The sequence below is a fragment of the Eptatretus burgeri genome, chromosome 17, assembly GCF_056783735.1.
Source record: "Eptatretus burgeri isolate ZD-2024b chromosome 17, Ebu_testis_v1, whole genome shotgun sequence".
In the NCBI taxonomy this organism is placed as follows: domain Eukaryota; kingdom Metazoa; phylum Chordata; class Myxini; order Myxiniformes; family Myxinidae; genus Eptatretus; species Eptatretus burgeri.
In genome coordinates, this window is record NC_140977.1 from 57,161,182 (window position 1) to 57,185,192 (window position 24,011).

At 45.3% G+C, this 24,011-nt stretch overlaps 1 protein-coding gene and 1 long non-coding RNA gene across 2 annotated transcripts in view; one reads left to right on the plus strand and one right to left on the minus strand.

Annotated features, from left to right (window-relative positions):
• Window positions 1–3,733: 3,733 nt before the first annotated feature.
• LOC147010203 (uncharacterized) lies at window positions 3,734–13,317 on the minus strand. The gene is made up of 3 exons (XR_015053029.1): window positions 13,118–13,317; window positions 6,169–6,349; window positions 3,734–4,175 (listed from the first exon to the last, which is right to left on the minus strand). It is a non-coding gene; the product is annotated as an uncharacterized LOC147010203 (long non-coding RNA).
• Window positions 13,318–13,372: 55 nt separating this feature from the next.
• LOC147010204 (uncharacterized) overlaps window positions 13,373–24,011 on the plus strand; it is a 30,201-nt gene continuing 19,562 nt past the window's right edge. Inside the window, exon 1 of the mRNA XM_085862999.1 lies at window positions 13,373–13,505. Coding sequence (XP_085719125.1) covers window positions 13,391–13,505 — 115 coding nt within the window. The 5' untranslated portion in view covers window positions 13,373–13,390. The remainder of the gene's footprint in view (window positions 13,506–24,011) is intronic.

Consider the following 24,011-nt stretch of genomic DNA (forward strand, 5'->3'; position numbering starts at 1 on the left):
GTGGGTCATAAGGTCAGGTCAGGTATGGGAGCGTGTCACTTCATCCACTTGCCGCCGGTACTCCAGGATCCGTCTGGCTATCCCCCAGGCAGATGCCTGGCCCACCCCATCTCTTTGAGATGCTGATCAACCTGCTGCAACCATGAGGCACGTGGTCGGCCCATTGGCCTCCTCCACTCACTCACGAGGAATACGAGCCATATATCCATAAAACCACAGTTGACGCTCACGGACTATGCAGGTAACAAATCTCATCTGAGTCTCTCAAAAATCACTCGTTGGACACAAAGTCCGACCAACAATAGCCAAGGATTCTCCGAAGAGTCCTTGTACCAAAGGGATCAAGTCTCCGTCTCACATGCGTAGAGCAAGTCTGGAAGCACCAAGGACCCGAAGACTCGGCCTTTCGTCATCCTGCACAGGTACTGACAGTGCCACATCCCATGATCCAGTGAATCCATGACTCCCCAGGCTCATCGCAGACATCTATTGACCTCTGGCTTACAGCCAGCGGAGAAATGAATATCACTGCCAAGGGAAGTGAATCTCTCACTGACCTCAACATCCTCACCGCAAATGGGTATAGACAAGATATCAGTATCCAAGATGCCATTGAAAGCCTGGATCTTAATTTGGACCCAGGAAACCCGTAATCCTAGCGGCTCCAACTCCTTATTCAGCACATTGGGGGCCCCCAAAAGGATATCCGGTCTGCACAAAGATGACTGCATCATCTGTGAAATCAAGGTCAGAGATCTTGATGTTCCCAAACGATGCACCACAGCGTGATCTCTGACATCCTCCCCATAATCCAGTCCATACAAGTGCTGAAAAGTGTGGGGATCAGTACACAACCCTGACGAACTCCAGTAACAACTGGAAATAAGTCAGAGATGACCATATCTCACAGCACTCTCAGTACCATAGTATCGTTCAGACATCAGATCGATCAGTTTTGGTGGCACCCCACAAAGACCAAGAATCCTCCAGAGGGCATCCCGATCCACGAAATCGAATGCTTTGCAGAGATCAACATTGGCTGCAAGCAGGCCCTGTCGAAACTCACGTCTGCATTCAATGAGGATACGAAGAGCAAGGATACCGTCAATCGTTGACCTCTTTGGTGTAAAGCTTGACTGCTCTGGACGCTGGTGCTAAATTCGAAGGCGGCGAACCCTTTCAAGAATTATCCGAGCAAAGACCTTGTCCGACACTGAGAGAGCGTCACCCCGGTAGTTGATGCAGTCCTGGCGATCATCCTTCCCTCTCTTGAGAGGGACAACAAGGCTCCTCAGTTCCTTCTCCTTCCTCCTTCCTCCTCAGTTCCTCCTTCCACTCAGTTGGGACGATGCCTGTGTTCCAGGCAGAGCACAGAACTGCATGCAATGACATGAGTACAGCATTTGCACCAGCCTTGAGAAGTTCAGCATGGATGCCACAGATCCCTGGAGCTTTGCCCCATTTCAAACGCTTCACTGCAACCTGCGTTTCCACAATCGAAGGTGGATCACAGTTGATTTGGAGGGTCAGCATTTCAGATAGTAATACCCTTGATATCCAATTCAACAGCTACTCTGTCAGCCTGGTACAGCCGCTCAAAGTAACCGGCCCAACAGGCCTTAACTTCGGTCTACTCTGTCAAGAGCCCACCACCTTCTGCTCAAACGCAGTATGCCGAGTGGCAGGCTTGGAGGAACGCAATGCGCGAATTCCCCTTTAAGCAGTACGAGTATCATTTGACCACAGGTGATGCTCTACCCCCTCACAGATCCCTCGCCCATGGGCTTCCTTGTCCACCCTCAGCAAATGTACAGTTTTACACCTCAACTCCCTGAACAGCTCAGCTTTGCCATTAAGCCTGGCACTGCGACTCTGGTCAATGGTATCCAGTGTCCCTTGAAAGAAACAATTCTGCTTCACCCTACGGTGAGTTCCAAGACATCCACCGGCAACATCAAGGACAGTGGTCTTGAAGGCACTCCACAACCCTTCAGTATTCCCAAAGCACCCAGACCCCCCAAATCCCCACTCGGCTTGCTCGCAAACTCCTCAGCTACCCTCTCATCTTTGAGCTTGCCAACATCCTGCCTAGGCTGGGATGGTACCATTCTCCCACATTTAAGTTGCAACTGCACAGTTGCAACAACAAGCCTATGGTCTGTATTGAGTAACTGAGCACTCCGGTAGACCCTGCAGTTCTGGATCATCCTCCAGCGACCATCAACGAGGAAATGGTCAATCTCCTTTGCCACACCACCAGTGTTGGAATACCAAGTCCAGCAATGAGCCTGTGGGTGCTGAAACCATGAGCCAGCCACTCTAAGTCCATGACTTATTACAAAGTCAAGGAACTTCGTGCTATTCTGGTTCACAGTTCCAGTCCCATGGGGACCAACACACGTCTCATAACCATCCCTATCAGTTGCAGTCGATGCATTGAAATCTCCCAAGATTAGAAGAGTATCGAGCTTGGGGCACGAATCAACCACAGACTCAAGCGCGGCATAGAATGCGTCCTTCACGGTGAGATCAATCACCTCAGTCGGAGCAATACAGAGACCAGGGAAATGACACTCAATGAGTGATGAATCCTTTGTCGCATAATACGCTCGTTGACCGGTATTCCCTCAATCATCATTGGAGTCAGCTTGTTGGACACAGCTACAGCACCTCCTTGGGCATGGTAACCATCAGAGCGACCAGACCAATAGTAGGTGTAAACCCCCCCGCCACGATCTCGCTACTAAGGCTTCTCCGAACCTCATAGAGTGCTGCAATACCAATGTTAAAAGGCTTGAACTCAGATGATAACAGAGACAGGTGATCATCCTCTCTTAGGGATAGGACATTCCAGGCACTCACCCAAAGGAGCCACCTCAGGTTAACCGAAGGAGACTGCCGTCTGGTGGACGACACCTCAGCAGCACTCTGCCACACACCACCGCAATCTGACGCTGGAAGTTTACCCCGTGTTTTTCCTCCTCTCATCAAAGTGTGGGGGTCCCTAAGGCTTTGCCCCAATCCCATCATCTGGTGAGCTGCCCGGTGTAGAGCAGCTGCATAGGAAGTACTCCGACGGAGTGGGTTTTCAGTTTTCTTTGCGTTTTTAGTCTGTTTCACGGAATGAAAGGTTTTACGGTGGCCGGAGTGCAAATGCTGGCACCAACCTCCTAAAAAGTAAGTCAACTCTCAGAGGACGTCCGCAGACACAGTTGGCATTAGATATGGATGGCCGTTGGCTCACAAGGAGGTCCTACGCCCTTTGATAGGTTTTGTCTTTAATCCTGCTCGGTGTCCATATCCATGTACCCTCCTCATCAGGAAACCTGGTGGGGGAGACTCGCCGATAACCCGACCATGAGACAGGTTTGTACAGGTTTACACGGTACCTGAAGCAAGTCACTGATCTCATCTGGCTTGACCTGACCCCACTCCCCAAAGACCCCATAAGGCCCTTTACAAACTCAAAGACCCTGTAATACCTCCAACACTCTGAAGACTAAGAAGATCCTTTAAGACCCTTTCGACTCCAAAGACCTTTTATAACCCTTAAGAGCTTTATGAATGCAAAGACCCTTTAAAACCCAAAGTCCCCAAAATACAGAGCTTAAAACCCAAAACACAGAGCTTGATGACCCTTAAGACCCTTTTGGCCCATAAGACCTTGTAGACCCTGAAGAATCTTTTGAGTCCAAAGATCCATAAGACCCTTAAGACCTCTTACTCCCTTCAGACAGAATAGACAGCTTGGACCTTTGACCATTTAGAGCTTTAGACCACTTGGACCCTTTTAGACTCTTTCCATGCTTTAGAGTTTAGACCCTTTCGACCTTTTATACACCAACTACTACAATTGGAACGTTCCCTTTAGACCATCTGGAACCTATTAAATGCACACCACACAAATATCTTTATTCTATAGTCTTCTTACAAAACACAGATGATACATTTTTCAGCAAGTAATTAATAAATTTGACCCACCCAGAGGGTGGGTACTCTGTTATCTGTAATAATTAATTAGGTGGGAGGCCACCGTGAAAATTGCCAAGAAATATCTTTTTTACTTATTGGCTCACCTGAAACGTAGTTCCAGGTCGCTTATGGGATGGCGTGTCGTCCGTCCGTTTGTCCGTCCATCCGTCCATCCACAAGTACTTTCAACTTCTTCTCCGAAACTACACACACGATTTCGTTGAAACCTTACCACAATGCTCATCGCCATGTATGTACCAAAGTTTGTTCATGGCATTAGAAAATATCGGGCCCTCAGGGGGTCTACGGGGGTTGCCCTCCAAAATTGATATCTGCTTTCTTCTCAGAAACTCCACATGCAATTCTGATCAAACTTGACCACAACCTTCATCACCCGTGACGTACCAGTTTCTTCACGGCATAAAAATAAAAAAAAATCGGAGTCTGAGGGGTCTACGGAGGGAGTTTACAGGGAGGTTGCCCCTCCGAAAGAGGTACTTGCTCTTTTTCTCAGAAACTACACACAATACCAATGAATATTGACCAGAACCTTTATCACCCATGATGTACCAAAGTTTGTTCATGGCATTAAAAAAAAAAATCCAGAGGTATTTATTTTCTTCTCCATTATATATTTTGTGGGTCAACCATGCTTATCAGTAGTTACCTGGATATCTTATCCAGCTGCTACCAGGTGAGTACCCAGGGGTATTGCCCTCTCCCCCTCCACACTTTCTCTCCCTCTCCTATCTGCCCCCTCTCCTATCTCCTCTCCCTCTCTGACCTCTCTGCCTCTCTCACCCCTATCCCACCCCTCCCTCCCTCTCTCTCCCACCCTACCCCCTCTTCCTCCTCTCTCACCCCCCCCTCTATTGAGGGGACTGTTAAGGACTGACAGTTTCGTTTTTAATATAATATGGCTTCCCCATTATGTAGCATGTACAAATCAGATTTGGAGTGAGCTGACCGAAGGGGTGCAAAGGTCGCTGCATGTGCGAGTATGCACACAGGCAGGCCTTTGCCAGGCCGATAGAGTGGGTTTTAAATGCCCCCACCCAGTTTTATATGGAACACAGCGGTTAGAAACGAAAATGGTGCTGATTGGGTGTGTTTTATCACCCTTCCCTTCCTCTCATGCTCCCTTCCCTTCCCCACCCCTGACGCCACCTTCCCTTCCCCTCATTCTGCTTTTCTTTCCCTTCCCCTTGTGCTGCCTTCCCTTCTCTTCATGCTACCTTTCTTCCACCTTCCAAACCCCCTCCCCTCTCCACGCCCCATGGACATCTCCCGGTGGTGTCCACGTGCTGTTTTAACGTACCCTATTTCGTTCAATCCTGTACTCTCCTCCTCCTCCCCCAGCCTCCGTCCTCCACAAGTCCCACTACCAAACACAAGTTGAGAACCCCCTCCCCTCATGCTTTCCTCCTCCTAAACCCCCTTCTCCTCCCTACTCCCCCCTTCCTCGCTTCCCCATCCTCCTCACTCTTGCCCCCCCTCGCGGAGTGTGTTGCAACATTTGGTGAGGAGTCGCCCTCCACCCCTCCCTTCCTCACTCTTCCCCCCTTCGTAACCCTTCCTAGCTCCCCACCCCTCTTCCCTCCTCGCTCCCCCTTCCATCACCTCTCCCTCCCCCCTCCACTCTCCCTCCTCTCTCCTTTTCTCTTTCTGCTTCTCCCTCCTTCCACTCCCTCCTCTATCCCTCTCCTTCCTCTTTCTCCCCCTGCCTTAATATCCTTCTCAATGCAGCGAAGTGACGGGTTGTATTTGTTAGTGTGTATATCGATATGTAATAGTGAAGGCAACCGTTTTTTGAAATGTCTGAGTTTGTATCGTCTGTTCGTTTTGATTTGTACCAAGCAGTACCTACCTGAGTGTCGATGTCTCTGTACCTACCATACACTGTTTTGAGTTCCTCAAAACCCATTCCCACATGGGATAACCAAACAATAAGTTAATAATCAACTTTACTCCCGTTCTACAAGTCACTGTGAAATTATCTTGGAATGACTTGACGGGGACAAAGTAAGTTGTACGTAACCGTTCCACTCCACATCGTTGTCCTACCTGTCAGGTGCCACACAAACTGTTTTCTGAACTAGTTTAAAAGTACGGTTTACCTGTGACAGGTTCTCTCTGCTGGTCACACACTAAGAACGGGTTTCTCAAAAACAAACAGTGCAAGAATGTAAGACTTACCTGGATTTGATCGTACTCGAGGTGAGCGATTAGTTTTCATCCATTCCACATTAGCTTAGAGTGACGCTGTGCAAGGTCACCTGTACCTGGACGCCACTGTCAGACATCTAGACAATCGTGGTCAGGAGCGGATCCAATAGTGGCACATCGTGTCCTCGAGGCCGATTCATAGTCAGTCCATCTGTAATAATAAATGTCAGTGTTTCAGTGTGTCTCCTCCAGGGCTCCAAAACCATGAAACCAAGCAGCCTGAAAGTTTGCATGCATACTAAAGGAACTCCAAGGTAGTACATGAGTGAAAATTGGGTGTTTAGCTTATATAATTAAAACACCCCTTTTGAAGATAAATAAGATAAATAAAACAGCCTTATTTAATTGTATCCTCTATCAAGGCTCATCCTTGGACACCTCACTATCTCTTGCTGGTGTCTTAATTCGCCATGTTTTTTTTGGCCTACTCAACAATGCTTTGACTTGGAACAGGCCGCAACGGTTTCTTATAAACGATAAAGATTTTTTTTTTCACTTTTCTCACTCGTTTCATCAAATGTCTGATTGTCATATCTACGAATCGTTGGATACTTTGCAATGCTTATAAATGCCCAAAGACGGCGGCGATCGTGGCTTTATTTTGTTTCCACACATGGCATAATCTCGAGAATCTCTTAATCTCAGCCGAATTACAAAATTAAAACTTCTTTATTGACCACAGCAGCAGTTCCGACTGATTAAAAAAGCCTCTGTTTGTACGACCTTTCATTATACGACCCGTCACTTAGACATATATATATATATATATATATATATATATATATATATATATATATATATATATATATATATATTGTTGTGGTTACCAAATTCGCAAACCACCATTCAGGTCCCTTAGGTGAGATATCTCGGTAAGTACATGTGTAGTTAGGCCCAAACCCGTTGTCTAGTGGGAATACATGTCATTTATGCGTGCTGCGACTCTTCAGGATAGCCGTTTTTCTTTTACTATCTTTATTTTGGACCAATCGCCATTGTTACCACCACCAGTCACAACATCAACCACCAACCACAACGCCGCTTCACCACAACCGCCACGACCTTCACGTCACACCTCGCAACCGTCGCATCACCACCGTTCTTGCGCCGCTTGTGGGTACCGGTGTTGGACTCGTGCAGGGCGCGCGCCGAACAGCGTGTACAAAATCACGGATTTTGTGCTTCAAAAACGGATCAAAAACGACACACGCCCACTTTTTGCCGTCCAATCGGTGAGCGAGGGGCGATTTGGCCCCGCCTCCAGGGCGTTGGAGGGCGATCGATATATGCAAATTTATGGATCAAAAAGCATTCACGCCCACTTTTTCTCGGGCCAATGGGGAGCGAGGTGAAAGGTCGAAGGGAGGGGGTCAAAGATGAGAGGGCGAAGCCACGGGGCTGATATAAGCGACCGTGTTCGTCAGTCCAGTGAGTAGGAGAGTCGAGAACAGAGAGTTAAGACTTCGCGGGCGGTGGAGTTGGCAAGAAGGAGCTGGTCGTCGTGTGCGTTGGAGTCGGAGCGGAGGGGACGGAGCTGTGGAGAGGCGGCGAGGGCAGACGAGGGGGTGCTCGCGTCGTGCAGGGAGCTGCACCCCAGGGAGGCCGACAGCGCGACCTGGCCGAGGTGGAGATGCTCGTCGCGGGACAATAAAAATCCTCTATACCCTGAGCATCAGCAACCCCCTCCTGTTTCCCCCCGCGCTGAGATAGTGCGACCAAGGGGGCCCCTTTCCCACCCCCTACCAGACACTGCCCGCGGAGTTGAGGCACCATCGCCGCTCCGCGTCTCATCACCAGACGGGTAGGCCCGACCCGGTCTCGGCCTCAGGCCCGCCTCATCCTTGAGGGTATTCTTTCCTTGGTTTTGGGTATGTGTTGTCGGCGCCGTCTGTAAAGTAAAATTGTATAAGTGTTGCCGTGTGCTCGTGTAATCGGTATTAGATCTGCATTGTCGCATTTGCTTTTTGTGTAAATTGCATTGTGTTTTTCTTTTCTATGTGCTTTTGGTGGAATTGAATATGTGTGCTTTCCGTTCAGCGCGAATAAATGTGCTTTGTGTTGAACTGTTTCCCACTTCGCTTCGTCATTTCTTTCATTGAATCCTCATCTTGCTTCACGTAAAGGGTTGGTAGTGGGCTGAATACGCCCGATAATTAATCGAACCGTCGAGGTCGACGATAACACCGCTCGGTTATCCCGATAGTACGGAACGGGTCGCTTAAGTGGCCTGTGTCCGAAGTCGACCTGCGGCGAGGTGCGATCGCCCGGTCTACCCTCCGCGTGGGTACTTAGGTAGGTCGAATTTGGCGAGCAACCCTATCCCACGCGGGGGCTGATTGGCTCGATCGCGGTGAGACCGAAAGGTCCACCCGTGACTGGTTCCCGGCGTTAGTCCGAGAGGGTCACGACTGGATTGTCCGTCCGGTGGGCGACGTGCCGCGATTCGAGTTACGTGGCCGTCAGCACGCCGGCGGGCGCGAATCCGTAACAATATATATATACAATTAAACGTTTCATTTTTAAAAGTTTCTTCAGTTGTGTCGTTGGAGTGTTGCTTGCAGCATTCTTCAAGCTTCGGTCTCCACAAGATTCCATGGCGCTACTGCGGCATGATTCTCCATGAGGACATCTCCGGAGTTAGGAGGGCAAAATAAATTATGATTACAATGAGTAAAAAATGTTTTCAGTTACAAAGCAATGAAACGCAACATCACGGTAGGATAGCCGAGAGGTACGCTCACTCACTCTCAGCTGTCCAGCCTGGGTTGGAATCCTGACTCAGCTATAAACTATCTTCCCTTTCAAAAAATAAATTAACAAATAAATAAATAAATGCTGTCTTCCCTTTTCCTCACACCACATTCCCTTCCCCTCACATTGCCTCCCCTTCCCCTCACATTGCCTTCCCTTCCCATCAGGCTGCTTCCCTTTCATTCACGCTGCCTTCCCTCCCCTCCCCTCATATATACCTCCTCCCAAACCCCCTCCCCTCTCCAGCCACATGGACATCTCTGGGTCATCTGCACATGCTTTATTAACATGTTGTTTTAACGTACCCCATTATATTCAATTGTGTACTACACTATCCCCTCCCCCCCTTCTCCAAGTCTCATGACCAAATGCATGCCGAGAACTCTCCCTTCCCCATCTCTCCCTCAAGTCCCCCTACCAAATGCAAATCCAGAACCCCTCCCTGATAATTACCTCCTCTCAAGCCCCCTCCCTCCCCACTTTCCCCCTCCTCTCTCCCCCATCATCCTCGCTTCCACCCCCTCCCGCAGTATAAAGCGATGTTTGGTGAGGCGTCGCTCTCCCTGTCCACCCCCCCCCCCCACCTTCCTCGCTCTTCTCCTTCCTAGCTCCATCCCTCCTTGCTCCCCCCTCTCTCTCCTTCCCCTCCCACCTCTCTCCTTCCCTCTCTCCTCTTACTCCTCTCTCCCTCTTCTCTCTCCCCCTGCCCCTCCATCTTATGTCTCCCTCCCTTTTTCTCTCCCCCTTTAATATCCCTATCAGTGAAGTGACAGGTTGTATTTGCTAGTTACTCCAGTAAGTACAGTACTGGACCCTCCATCCTCATTGTGTGGATCACTCGATAGCATTTGCACCTTTTTGTAGGTGATGAGATGGATCATTCATTGAGGAATGCTATAGTGAAGTATCTCACAGTATAAGGTGGTTGACAGGTTGAAGGTAACGACCAGTAGAGGTTTTTCATTGGCTACCAGTTTTAATCAAGTGGTGAGTTCATTGAGATTCGGCTTACAAATGGCATGAGTGGATATTTCTAAGAAACAACAAAGCGTTGTGCTGCTCGATCCCCCTCCACTCGCCCCTCCCCTCACCCCTCCCCTCACCCCTCCCTCTTCCAAAGGAATGTCAGTGGAAGACTGCAGAGAGGCTTGTTTGTCTCTGAAGGTATCATGATAACACTAGTTTGCTTACTTTGTATTGCATGTATTGTCACTTCCATCTCTGATAACAGATGAGCCTTTTTAGACAGTTTACTGGGATACTTTATGGGGCGTCTACTGGGGTACCTTATGGGGCGTCTACTGGGGTACCTTATGGGGCGTCTACTGGGGTACCTTATGGGGCGTCTACTGGGGTACCTTATGGGGCGTCTACTGGGGTACCTTATGGGGCGTCTACTGGGGTACCTTATGGGGCGTCTACAGGGGTACCTTATGGGGCGTCTACTGGGGTACCTTATGGGGCGTCTACTGGGGTACCTTATGGGGCGTCTACTGGGGTACCTTATGGGGCGTCTACTGGGGTACCTTATGGGGCGTCTACTGGGGTACCTTATGGGGCGTCTACTGGGGTACCTTATGGGGCGTCTACTGGGGTACCTTATGGGGCGTTTACTGAGGTACCTTATGGGGCATCTACTGGGGTACCTTATGGGGCGTCTACTGGGATACATTATGGGGCGTCTACTGGGATACATTATGGGGCGTCTACTGGGATACCTTATGGGGCATCAACTGGGGTATCTTATGGAGCGTCAACCGTGGTACCTTATGGGGCATCAACCGGGGTACCTTATGGTGTGTTTCCCGGGGTACCTTATGGGGCGTCCACCAGGGTACCTTATGGGATGCCTACTGGAGTGTCTACTTGATGGGGTGTCTACTGGGTACCTTATGGGGTGTGGTCAAGGGAACGTTATGGGATGTTATCAAGGGGACCTTATATGGGATGTCAACCAGAGTACAATATGGGAGACCCATGTTACGTTATAGGTCGTCATACAGGGTACATTATGGGAGATCCATGTTATGTTATAGGATGTCATACAGGGTACATTATGGGATATCCATGTTATGGGATGATGTCATACAGGGTACAATATGGGAGATGCAGGTTATGTTATGGGATATACAGGGTACATTATGGGAGATCCATGTTATGTTATAGGATGTCATACAGGGTACATTATGGGAGATGCAGGTTATGTTATAGGATGTCATACAGGGTACATTATGGGATATCCATGTTATGTTATGGGATGATGTCATACAGGGTACAATATGGGAGATGCAGGTTATGTTATGGGATATAATACAGGGTACATTATGGGAGATCCATGTTATGTTATAGGATGTCATACAGGGTACATTATGGGAGATCCATGTTATGGGATGTCATACAGGGTACATTATGGGAGATCCATGTTATGTTATGGGATGTCATACAGGGTACAATATGGGAGATGCAGGTTATGTTATGGGATATAACACAGGGTACATTATGGGAGATCCATGTTATGTTATAGGATGTCATACAGGGTACATTATGGGAGATCCATGTTATGTTATGGGATGTCATACAGGGTACAATATGGGAGATGCAGGCTATGTTATGGGATATAACACTGGGTACATTATGGGAGATCCATGTTATGTTATAGGATGTCATACAGGGTACATTATGGGAGATCCATGTTATGTTATGGGATGTCATACAGGGTACATTATGGGAGATCCATGTTATGTTATAGGATGTCATACAGGGTACATTATGGGAGATCCATGTTATGTTATGGGATGTCATACAGGGTACAATATGGGAGATCCATGTTATGTTATGGGATGTCATACAGGGTACATTATGGGATGCCACATTAGTTCTGTTCGAGTGTGGATGCTCGAGAGACTTGTGGTGGAATAAAAGGTAGAACATGCTAATTGGGGAACTATATAAGATGATTGTAAATGTACCAGGTTCGAGTTCCAAACAGTCCTGATCGGGTAATGGGAGCAGAGAGAGAGAGAGAGAGAGGACGGGGACGTGTTCGGAAATCTTGGAGATATCGGGGATTAGGAGGTCGATGGGTGAGTCATCAGGGACAGGGCAAGCGAGCCCCAAGGACGGGAAACAAACATCATCCTCCGATGAAAGTTTTACAATTCTGTCTTCAACGATAATCACATGATGTGCAGCGGTCGAACGTCTTAATGGATTTATAAAAGCTCAAATTAACAACCCATCCAATCGCACGGCCCGTTTCGTCCTCGCCGACCTCCTCATTTCGACAAGCAAAGGCCTTCCAGGTACAAAGGTGCACTTGGCGACGAAGTTGTTTGAAAACGGCGTCGCATTACCGGCGCGCGCGCCGCGCGTGACACCCCGAGTCTCGAGACGTGTCCGTGACCCTTTAGCTCCGCCCATTTCTCCTCCCACCGGCCACGCCCTGACTCTTCCCCAGTAAAATTAGAGGCGAACGGAGAAGAGGTCGGAAGGAAACGGTCAGACGAGACAACTCACACAAGCAGGCGCGCAATTTGTTTGCGCCTCCAGCGCTCCTCCACCTCGGCTCCTGTGGGAACCGAGCTCGAACTCGAACTCGAAGCAACAGCGCGCCGAGGGGGCTTCAACGTTCTCTCAACGGACACGGCGGCCAAGTCCTCGCCTAACTCGGCTCCAGTTCTTCGTTTTTCTCTCATTCCCGAACGCTGCTACGTGTATCCCTATCTATCCCCGTTTCCCAATCGCAGTCCCGAGAGACCGAGAGGCGCCAAGAATTAAGGGCTCCGGTTGTAAGAGAAGAGGAAGAAGCGGTGTGTCGTCAAGGAGAACAGGGAAGAAGAAGAATCCGTTCACAAATATTGCTGAGGTAAATGAAGTACCATTTGTTTAAATATTGCTGAGGTAAATGAAGTACCATTTGTTTAAATATTGCTGAGGTAAATGAAGTACCATTTGTTTAAATATTGCTGAGGTAAATGAAGTACCATTTGTTTAAATATTGCTGAGGTAAATGAAGTACCATTTGTTTAAATATTGATGAGGTAAATGAAGTACCATTTGTTTAAATATTGATGAGGTAAATGAAGTACCATTTGTTTAAATATTGATGAGGTAAATGAAGTACCATTTGTTTACATGTTATGAAAAAAATGGTATAAATGATACTTACACAGTCAGTGAGTGAGTGAGAGACTGATTCGTCGCCTCATGGTGAGGATTGTTTGGTATTTCGGTAAATGTACTCGTGTATATATCTTAAATAACAGACTGCAGTGCAATGTCGGTGTATACCTATCATATACCGCATTTAATTTTGCTTTGTAATGTATAATGTCGTTTTATTAATAATTTGTACTTTAATCAGTGAAGTCCGAGCCGACGCTCCACCACACGCGTACGTACGTGCTATGTGCAAGCACGCAGGACAGCCGGCTCCCCTCACATGAAATCTGGGCTCTGGTTCATGAACGCTGTGCCCGTTGATTGGTCAGACGGAAACCACGTGACTTGGAATCCGCGCGTCGGTCGAATTTCTGGGGCACGTGGTCACTCTCAAGGTGTGCGGCGCCGTGACGTGGTGGACGTGTCGGTGTAGTGCGCAGAGTCGATTTGATTGTGATGACTGAGGATTTGAAAGTGTCACAATGGAAATGGAGATTAAATTCAGGGAAACGGATGGAAGGGTTTTTTTTTTGTTTGTTTTTTATTTATTTATGTAAATGCACACAGGTGATTTTAGAGTGAGTCTTGTGCTCACTCGTGGGCTCGTCATGGCAGTTGCTTACCTGCAAGGGTCGGATCATGAGGCGATGAAGTAAACGGCGCACTCGACTCCAAATAAACGAAGAGAATAAATCATTAATACCCGGTTAGTGGGAGTTTAAACGTTTGCACTTTCGATGGCTTTAAAAAAACGAGTTCAAAGAAATGAGGAATCTAACCTGGAACTAGCAAAGTGAACTCCATTCAAATACTTTGGGAATCGAACCCAGAACTAGCAAAGTGAACTCCATTCAAATCCTTTGGGAATCGAACCTGGAACTAACAAACAAAAACCGTTTAAACCCCCTGTGTATCGAACCTGGAACTAACAAAGTGAACTCCATTCAAATCCTTTGGAAATCAAACCCGGAAATAACAAAGTGAACTCCATTCAAATGCTTTAGGAATCGAACCTGGAACTAGCAAAGTGAACTCCATTCAAATACTTTGGGAATCGAACCCAGAACTAGCAAAGTGAACTCCATTCAAATCCTTTGGGAATCGAACCTTGAACGAACAAACAAAAACCGTTTAAACCCCTTGTGTATCGAACCTGGAACTAACAAAGTGAACTCCATTCAAATCCTTTGGAAATCAAACCCGGAAATAACAAAGTGAACTCCATTCAAATCCTTTAGGAATCGAACCTGGAACGAGCAAAGTGAACTCCATTCAAATCCTTTAGGAATCGAACCTGGAACTAGCAAAGTGAACTTCATTCAAATCCTTTGGGAATCGAACCTGGAACTAACAAATAGAAAAACCGTTTATACCCTCTGTGTATCAAACCTGGAACTAACAAAGAGAAAAACCGTTTAAACCCTCTGTGTATCGAACCCGGAACTAGCAAAGTGAAATCCATTCAAATCCTTTGGAAATCGAACCTGGAACTAACAAACTGAACTCCATTCAAATCCTTTGGGAATCGAACCTGAAAATAGCAAAGTAAAATCCATTCAAATCCTTTGGAAATCGAACCTGGAACTAGCAAAGTGAACTCCATTCAAATCCTTTGGGAATCGAACCTGGAAATAGCAAAGTGAAATCCATTCAAATTCTTTGGGAATCGAACCCGGAACTAGCAAAGTGAACTCCATTCAAATCCTTTGGAAATCGAACCTGGAACGAGCAAAGTGAACTCCATTCAAATCCTTTAGGAATTGAACCTGGAACTAGCAAAGTGAACTCCATTCAAATCCTTTGGAAATCGAACCTGGAACTAGCAAAGTGAACTCCATTCAAATCCTTTGGAAATCGAACCTGGAACTAGCAAAGTGAACTCCATTCAAATCCTTTGGAAATCGAACCTGGAACTAGCAAAGTGAACTCCATTCAAATCCTTTGGGAATCGAACCCGGAACTAGCAAAGTGAACTCCATTCAAATCCTTTGGAAATCGAACCTGGAACTAGCAAAGTGAACTCCATTCAAATCCTTTGGAAATCAAACCCGGAAATAGCAAAGTGAACTCCGTTCAAATCCTTTGGGAATCGAACCCAGAACTAGCAAAGTGAACTCCATTAAAATTATTTGGGAATCGAACCTGGAACTAGCAAAGTGAACTCCATTCAAATCTTTTGGGAATCAAACTTGGAACTAATGAAGTGAACTTCATTCATATCCTTTGGAAATGTAACTCTGGACTAGACCCTTCCATGGTAAACTTACTCACTGAATTATAAAGTTCAACATCATATTCAAACATTTATACAAACATCTTGACCAACCATGTTTACTTCTCACTGTATCGTGTACAGTGTAGTGAAACTGTGCTGTACATTGTACATCGTAAAAGGTGTATGTTTTATTTTAATGGCATGTGTTGTAGTACAAGGTGAGGGTTCTCACTGTTTTATTGTCTATTCAAGAGTAAATGCCACAATACCCTTTGTTTGTGTTTTGCTCATTTGTGATGTCACAAGCCTCCATTGTTACTCCATTGTTACCCGTGAGCACTGTACACTTCCCAATCGGTATTAATCCATTTTCCAGCTGGTTGTGATCGGCATTGCAAACACTCCTCATTGCCTCTGTGACCTTCGCACGGTGTACCCTCTGTCGTCGGGCATACTCCACGTCGTCGGGTATAATCCTCGTCATCAAGTCTCCTCGTCCTTATAATCGTGACCTAATATTCTTGGAGTCTTCTCAAACCATTGGCATTCGTTTGGCTTCTCTCTTGATGTCATGTTTCTATCTGTCTCGGATGACATCACAGTGGCTTCACGAGTCCCTCGATGTGCTGTTTGATTGGCTTTGCCCGTTATTTGGTGCCACTTTGTTTATGACCTTTGCATTCCCTCGGCGATGTGACGGAGTTTGCTGTGCTAATGTTTGATGTCGCAATCCCCACCTTATGATGTGATGTTGTTTGAAGCTTTGACGTGCGTATTTGCATTTCGTTTCCATCACGTCGATACATGACCGACGCCTTCATGTCATATGATGACCGATTCTCCCCAAAATGGGAGAGTCCGATGTGGAATAGGGAAGCTGTCCCATGCAATGAAAGCCTCTTCGTCTTGCCTTTAGTTGAGCTGCAAGGCATCGCTGATGAGTCATCGTATTGTTAATTTGTCAACAAAGGTATTACACATTCGGAAGGTATTTGAAAGATTGCATTTCACTTTTGCCTCTGATTGAACGTAATTCAACCAGCGGTACTTTTTAACGACTCTTTTGCCCTTGTCTACCTGTGCAATTTTATTTATTTATTTATTTATTCCAGTTTCTCAACATACCTAGTGCTGGGTGTTGACTGAACTAGCTGTCACGGCAAATGATGCACCTCGAGGCGAGGTAGAGCGGTTTCTCCGCCGCTTTTCAAACGGTCCTCGGTTCTCGCCCTAGTTGTGCATGTACGTGTTTACATGCGTCGTCGTAAGCCTCCATCGAGCAAACCACTGGCTTTCCCACGAGCAACAGGCACAGGAGGTTTCCTCAGGGAGAAGGATGAGGGGTTCAGGTGGGGGACCTTTTCCTTAATTGGGCAATGACTGAACTGCATGTACTGTGTGTTGTTGGGAAGATGAAAAACACTGTTTTTATTATCCACCACCGATTCCTCCAGATAAACTTTGCCATCTTTGGCTGTGCACATCACCGATAGTATTTACGGCGTTTGTGCATTATCTTGGCACATGTGTGCATCACATAACTATGTGTTGATCTCCCTGGTAACATCAGCAGATGCTTGATATTTGTACATCTAGGAATTGGGGGTTTGTGAGGGGGGCACTGCTTTGTTGAGTACATAAAATAAATCTGGCTATCAAGCTTACAATCACTTGATGCCAAGGGTCTATTTAGCTCCAGTACATCCTTGGGCCAGTACCACGGTCAATTTCAATTCTGCAGTATAGATCGAGTGTACGTATGTATGGTTGGTCACCTTTACTCGGTCAGACTCTTCCTTTTCTCTCAACCCTCTTGATGGTCTTGTGAGTTTGCCCAAGTTCTAATCGTCCTTTGACAACAGTGACAATGAACCACTTGACGTGAGAAACACCCGAAACTTCATTGGAAGTTTGGAAGGTTTCCCAAACCGGGAGGTTCGCATTGAAATCTGTCCGGGTTGTTCCCGGGAAGCTTGCTGGCTCACATGCAGCGGAGGGAGTTTCACTATGATGCCTCCGAAATGTTCCTCTGCCATGAAAAATCTGCTCCTCCACCCCAACACAGACATCTTTTGGTGCGGGGTTAGTCATTGACATGGGTCTGCCCATATGGCGATAGAAAACTTCCTCGAGCTCTGCTGGCGTTCGGCCCGAATCGCACTGGCCTGTCGGTAACACACCGGCCAGCCTTTCCGAGTGGCCTTTTCTGTCCTGTCCTTTTGATGACGGCATTGCACGCCAGGGGTTTTAGTGAGATGTAGACATCTGCACTGTCTATTTCATGAAACTACTTCCAAAAGAGCAGGACTTGCGCTATGTGTACTTATACAAGAGGTTGGCGTAACAACCCGACCAGCACATGTGTTTCACAAACTTTAGATCCACTCATTAAAACAAAACAGATGATACAAACCAAAGGCTGTGTCTCTGCCTCAGATTGTTTGAATCCTTCCTCTTTTTTTATTATTTATTATTGGTGGTTCTTTTGGTAGAGATTTGAAACCACGGACGGTGGTTCAGGAAACAGAGAATTCCTCATTGGCATTGTGAAACATCAGATCTAAAACTGTTGTATGTTTCAGTGGGAATGAAAAAGCACTCTCTTATGAAAATAAGTAATCCCTTTCATGCCGTAAAGGTGCATAGGGCTGCCGAGGCAGTTTAATTTGGCTAAGGAGTGCAGTCCTGGACGGGTCGCCACTCCGACGCAGGACATTCAAATGGCTTATTACTCCAGTAATCTAGTACTTACTCATTTCACCGACCTCGGAAGGATGACAGGCTGAGTAAACCCACCTGGTGTTGTTTCACCGGAACGACAGGGGCTCAAACTCAAGACCCTAAGACCGAAATCCAGCCCCCTTGTCCATTAAGCCAACAACAGGCATGGTTATGAAAATGCATAACAAGAAAGTATAAAACAACTTGAGATATTTTAACATGATGGTCACATGGCCAACGGATGGCAGGATAGCTCTGTTGGGCGTGAGGTAATCTCCGACCTTCCTGGTGTTTTCTCCCACAAGGAGTCCAATCCGATTAAAACTGTCACCCTGGTGCAGTGCCTAAAAGAGCGGACCGAATCTCAGGGTACGAAGTCCTTCTCATGGGTATGTAATACCGGCTGTCTTGTCTGGGTTGTGAACATACGACACACATTACACTTTGTCCTTCAAAAAGAGAGCCTTTTACATGCTGCAAGCGTGGCTCGATTTCCTGCCAAGAGATTAAATGTAAAATGTAACTTTGTTATAAATGGATGTGGGTAAGATGAAGTTAAATGGAAGAGTTGGGTTGGTGTTTTAGGAAATTGAATTAGTTATTAACGTTAACGGGGTGTGGTACAAGCATTTTGGGCCAAATGAACACCTTGTGTAAACAACTAATTGCACAGTTGGGTGGTGTTAATTGTGGTGGCACAATATCCGAAGAGATTCCAAAGGTTGGGATATATAATCAGATGAGGGATTTTAAGGTGCCGTGGACTTTGGAGAGGTATTTGAGGTTTGGGGATGGATGAGGGAATCAAATGATGTTTAACGACACGGAACAATTGTAACCAATCAACGACTTGATTCTGTTTCACTCACTTGGAGCCTTTTCAACTTTTTTGGTGTTGATAATCCTGATTGTATCTCGGATACTACCCAGTTTAGAAATGAGGTTGTTAGTCAGGATACTAACCAGATTAGAAATAAGGTTGTTAGTGAGGACACTACCAAGATTAGAAATAAGGTTGTTAGTCAGGACACTACCCAAATTAGAAATAAGGTTGTAAGTCAGGATACTAACCAGATTAGAAATAAGGTTGTTAGTGAGGACACGACCAAGATTAGAAATAAGGTTGTAAGTCAGGACGCTACCCAAATTAGAAATAAGGTTGTAAGTCAGGATACTAACCAGATTAGAAATAAGGTTGTTAGTGAGGACACGACCAAGATTAGAAATAAGGTTGTAAGTCAGGACGCTACCCAAATTAGAAATAAGGTTGTAAGTCAGGATACTAACCAGATTAGAAATAAGGTTGTTGGTCAGAACACGACCCAGATTAGAAATGAAGTTGTTAGTCAGAACACGACCCAGATTAGAAATAAGGTTGTTAGTGAGGACACTACCAAGATTAGAAATAAGGTTGTTAGTCAGGACACTACCCAAATTAGAAATAAGGTTGTAAGTCAGGATACTAACCAGATTAGAAATAAGGTTGTTAGTGAGGACACGACCAAGATTAGAAATAAGGTTGTAAGTCAGGACGCTACCCAAATTAGAAATAAGGTTGTAAGTCAGGATACTGACCAGATTAGAAATAAGGTTGTTGGTCAGAACACGACCCAGATTAGAAATGAAGTTGTTAGTCAGAACACGACCCAGATTAGAAATAAGGTTGTTAGTCAGAACACTACCCAGATTAGAAATGAGGTTGTTAGTCAGAACACGACCCAGATTAGAAATGAGGTTGTTAGTCAGAACACGACCCAGATTAGAAATGCGGTTGTTAGTCAGAACACGACCCAGATTAGAAATGCGGTTGTTAATCAGAACACGACCCAGATTAGAAATGAGGGTGTTTGTCAGAACACGACCCAGATTAGAAATGAGGGTGTTTGTCAGAACACGACCCAGATTAGAAATCAGGTTGTGAGTCAGAACACGACCCAGATTAGAAATGAGGGTGTTTGTCAGAACACGACCCAGATTAGAAATCAGGTTGTGAGTCAGAACACGACCCAGATTAGAAATGAGGTTGTTAGTCAGGATGTTATCCAGATTAGAAATAAGGTTGTTCGTCAGAATGCTATCCAGATTAGAAATAAGGTTGTTAATCAGGACACTACCCAGATTAGAAATAAGGTTGTTCGTCAGAATGCTATCCAGATTAGAAATAAGGTTGTTCATCAGGACACTACCCAGATTAGAAATAAGGTTGTTAGTCAGAATGCTATCCAGATTATAAATGAGGTTGTTCGGCAGGACACTACCCAGATTAGAAATAAGGTGGTTTGTCAGAACGCTATCCAGATTATAAATGAGGTTGTTCGGCAGGACACTACCCAGATTAGAAATAAGGTTATTAGTGAGGACACTACCCAGATTAGGAATGAGGTTGTTTGTCAGGATAGTATCCAGTTTAGAAATGAGGTTGTTAGTCAGAACGCTATCCAGATTAGAAATGCGGTTGTTAGTCAGAATGCTATCCAGAATAAAAATGAGGTTGTTCGTCAGGACACTACCCAGATTAGAAATAAGGTGGCTAGTCAGGATGGTATCCAGTTTAGAAATGAGGTTGTTAGTCAGAACGTTATCCAGATTAGAAATAAGGTTGTTAGTCAGAACGCCATCCAGATTAGAAATGAGGTTGTCAGTCAGAATGCTACCCAGATTAGAAATAAGGTTGTTAGTCAGAACGCTATCCTGATTAAAAATGAGGTTGTTAGTCAGAACGCTATCCAGATTAGAAATAAGGTTGTTGTTAGTCAGAACGCTATCCAGATTAGAAATAAGGTTGTTGTTAGTCAGAACGCTATCCAGATTAGAAATGAGGTTGTTCGGCAGTACACTACCCAGATTAGAAATGAGGTTGTTAGTCAGAACGCTACCCAGATTAGAAATAAGGTTGTCAGTCAGAACACTACCCAGATTAGAAATAAGGTTACGAGCCAGGTTAATACCCAGATTAAAAATATGAGTTTACGAGTCAGGGTACTACCCAGATTTAAAAAATGAGGTTACGAGCCAGGTTACTACCCAGATTTTAAAAATGAGGTTACTAGCCAGGGTACTACCCTGATTTAAAAAATGAGGTTACGAGCCGTGGTACTACCCAGATTTAAAAATATGAGTTTGAGTCAGGGTACTACCCAGATTTAAAAAAATGAGGTTATGAGCCAGGGTACTACCCAGATTTAAAAAATGAAGTTACTAGCCAGGGTAATACCCAGATTTAAAAAATGAGGTTACGAGCCGTGGTACTACCCAGATTTAAAAAAAATGAGGTTATGAGCCAGGGTACTACCCATATTTTAAAAATGAGGTTACTAGCCAGGGTACTACCCAGATTTTAAAAATGAGGTTACTAGCCAGGGTACTACCCAGATTTTTAAAAAATGAGGTTATGAGCCAGAGCACTACCCAGATTTAAAAAAAATGAGGTTACGAGCCAGGGTACTACCCAGATTAACAAAATGAGGTTACTAGCCAGGGTACTACCCAGATTTAAAAAATGAGGTTACGAGCCAGGACACGACCCAGATTCGAAATGAGTCTGTTCGTCAGGACACTACCCAGATTAGAAATTAGGTAACAATCAGGGTACCACCCATATTTCAAATGAAGTTACGAGGCAGGGAACCACCCAGAGATGAAATTACTTTAAAGCCAGGGTATTACCCAGGTTAGAAATGAGGTTATGAGGGAGGAAACCACCCAGATTAAAAAATGAGGTTACGATCCAGGTTAATACCCAGATTAAAAATATGAGTTTACGAGTCAGGGTACTACCCAGATTTAAAAAATGAGGTTACGAGCCAGGGTACAACCCAGATTTAAAAAATGAGGTTACTAGCCAGGGTACAACCCAGATTTAAAAAATGAGGTTATGAGCCAGGTTACTACCCAGATTTTAAAAATGAGGTTACTAGCCAGGGTACTACCCAGATTTAAAAATATGAGTTTACGAGCCAGGGTACTAGCCAGATTTAAAAAAAATGAGGTTATGAGCCAGGGTACTACCCAGATTTAAAAAATGAGGTTACTAGCCAGGGTACTACCGAGATTTTAAAATATGAGTTTACGAGCCAGGGTACTACCCAGATTTTAAAAAATGAGGTTACGAGCCAGGGTACTACCCAGATTTAAAAAAATGAGGTTACTAGCCAGGGTACTACCCAGATTTAAAAAATGAGGTTACTAGCCAGGGTACTACCCAGATTTAAAAAATGAGGTTATGAGCCAGGTTAATACCCAGATTAACAAAATGAGGTTACGAGCCAGGGTATTACCTAGATTTAAAAAAATGAGGTCACGAGCAAGGGTACTACGCAGATTCACAAATGAGATTACGAGCAAGGGTACCACCCAGATTCATAAATGAGGTTACTAGCCAGGGTACTACCCAGATTTTAAAAATGAGGTTACGAGCCAGGGTACCACCCAGATTCATAAATGAGGTTACTAGCCAGGGTACTACCCAGATTTTAAAAATGAGGTTACTAGCCAGGGTACTACCCAGATTTAAAAAATGAGGTTACTAGCCAGGGTACTACCCAGATTTTAAAAAAATGAGGTTATGAGCCAGGGTACTACCCAGATTTAAAAAATGAGGTTACTAGCCAGGGTACTACCCAGATTTTAAAAAATGAGGTTACTTGCCAGGGTACTACCCAGATTTAAAAAATGAGGTTACTCGCCAGGGTACTACCCAGATTTAAAAAATGAGGCTACAAGCCAGGTTCATACCCAGATTAACAAAATGAGGTTACTAGCCAGGGTACTACCCAGATTAACAAAATGAGGTTACGAGCCAGGGTACTACCTAGATTTAAAAAAATGAAGTCACGAGCAAGGGTACTACGCAGACTCACAAATGAGATTACGAGCAAGGGTACCACCCAGATTCATAAATGAGGTTACGAGCCAGGGTACCACCTAGATTTAAAAAATAAGGTTATGAGCCAGGGTACTACCCATATTAATAAATGAGGTTACGAGCCAGGGTACTACCTAGATTTTAAAAAATGAGGTCACGAGCAAGGGTACTACGCAGATTCACAAATGAGATTATGAGCAAGGGTACCACCCAGATTCATAAATGAGGTTACGAGCCAGGATACTACCCAGATTTAAAAAATGAGGTTACAAGTCAGGGTACTACCCATATTAATAAATGAGGTTACGAGCCAGGGTACTACCCAGATTTAAAAAATGAGGTTACGAGTCAGGGTACTACCCAGATTATAAAATGAGGTTACGAGCCAGGGTACTACCCATATTAATAAATGAGGTTACGAGCCAGGGTACTACCCATATTAATAAATGAGGTTAGGAGCCAGGGTACTACCCATATTAATAAATGAGGTTAGGAGCCAGGGTACTACCCATATTAATAAATGAGGTTACGAGCCAGGGTACTACCATATTAATAAATGAGGTTACGAGCCATGGTACTACCATATTAATAAATGAGGTTACGAGCCATGGTACTACCCAGATTATACAATGAGATTGCGAGCCAGGGTACTACCATATTAATAAATGAGGTTAGGAGCCAGGGTACTACCCATATTAATAAATGAAGTTACGAGCCAGGGTACTACCATATTAATAAATGAGGTTAGGAGCCAGGGTACTACCCATATTAATAAATGAAGTTACGAGCCAGGGTACGACCCATATTAATAAATGAGGTTAGGAGCCAGGGTACTACCCATATTAATAAATGAAGTTACGAGCCAGGGTACTACCCATATTAATAAATGAAGTTACGAGCCAGGGTACTACCATATTAATAAATGAGGTTAGGAGCCAGGGTACTACCCATATTAATAAATGAGGTTAGGAGCCAGGGTACTACCCATATTAATAAATGAGGTTAGGAGCCAGGGTACTACCCATATTAATAAATGAAGTTACGAGCCAGGGTACTACCCATATTAATAAATGAGGTTAGGAGCCAGGGTACTACCCATAT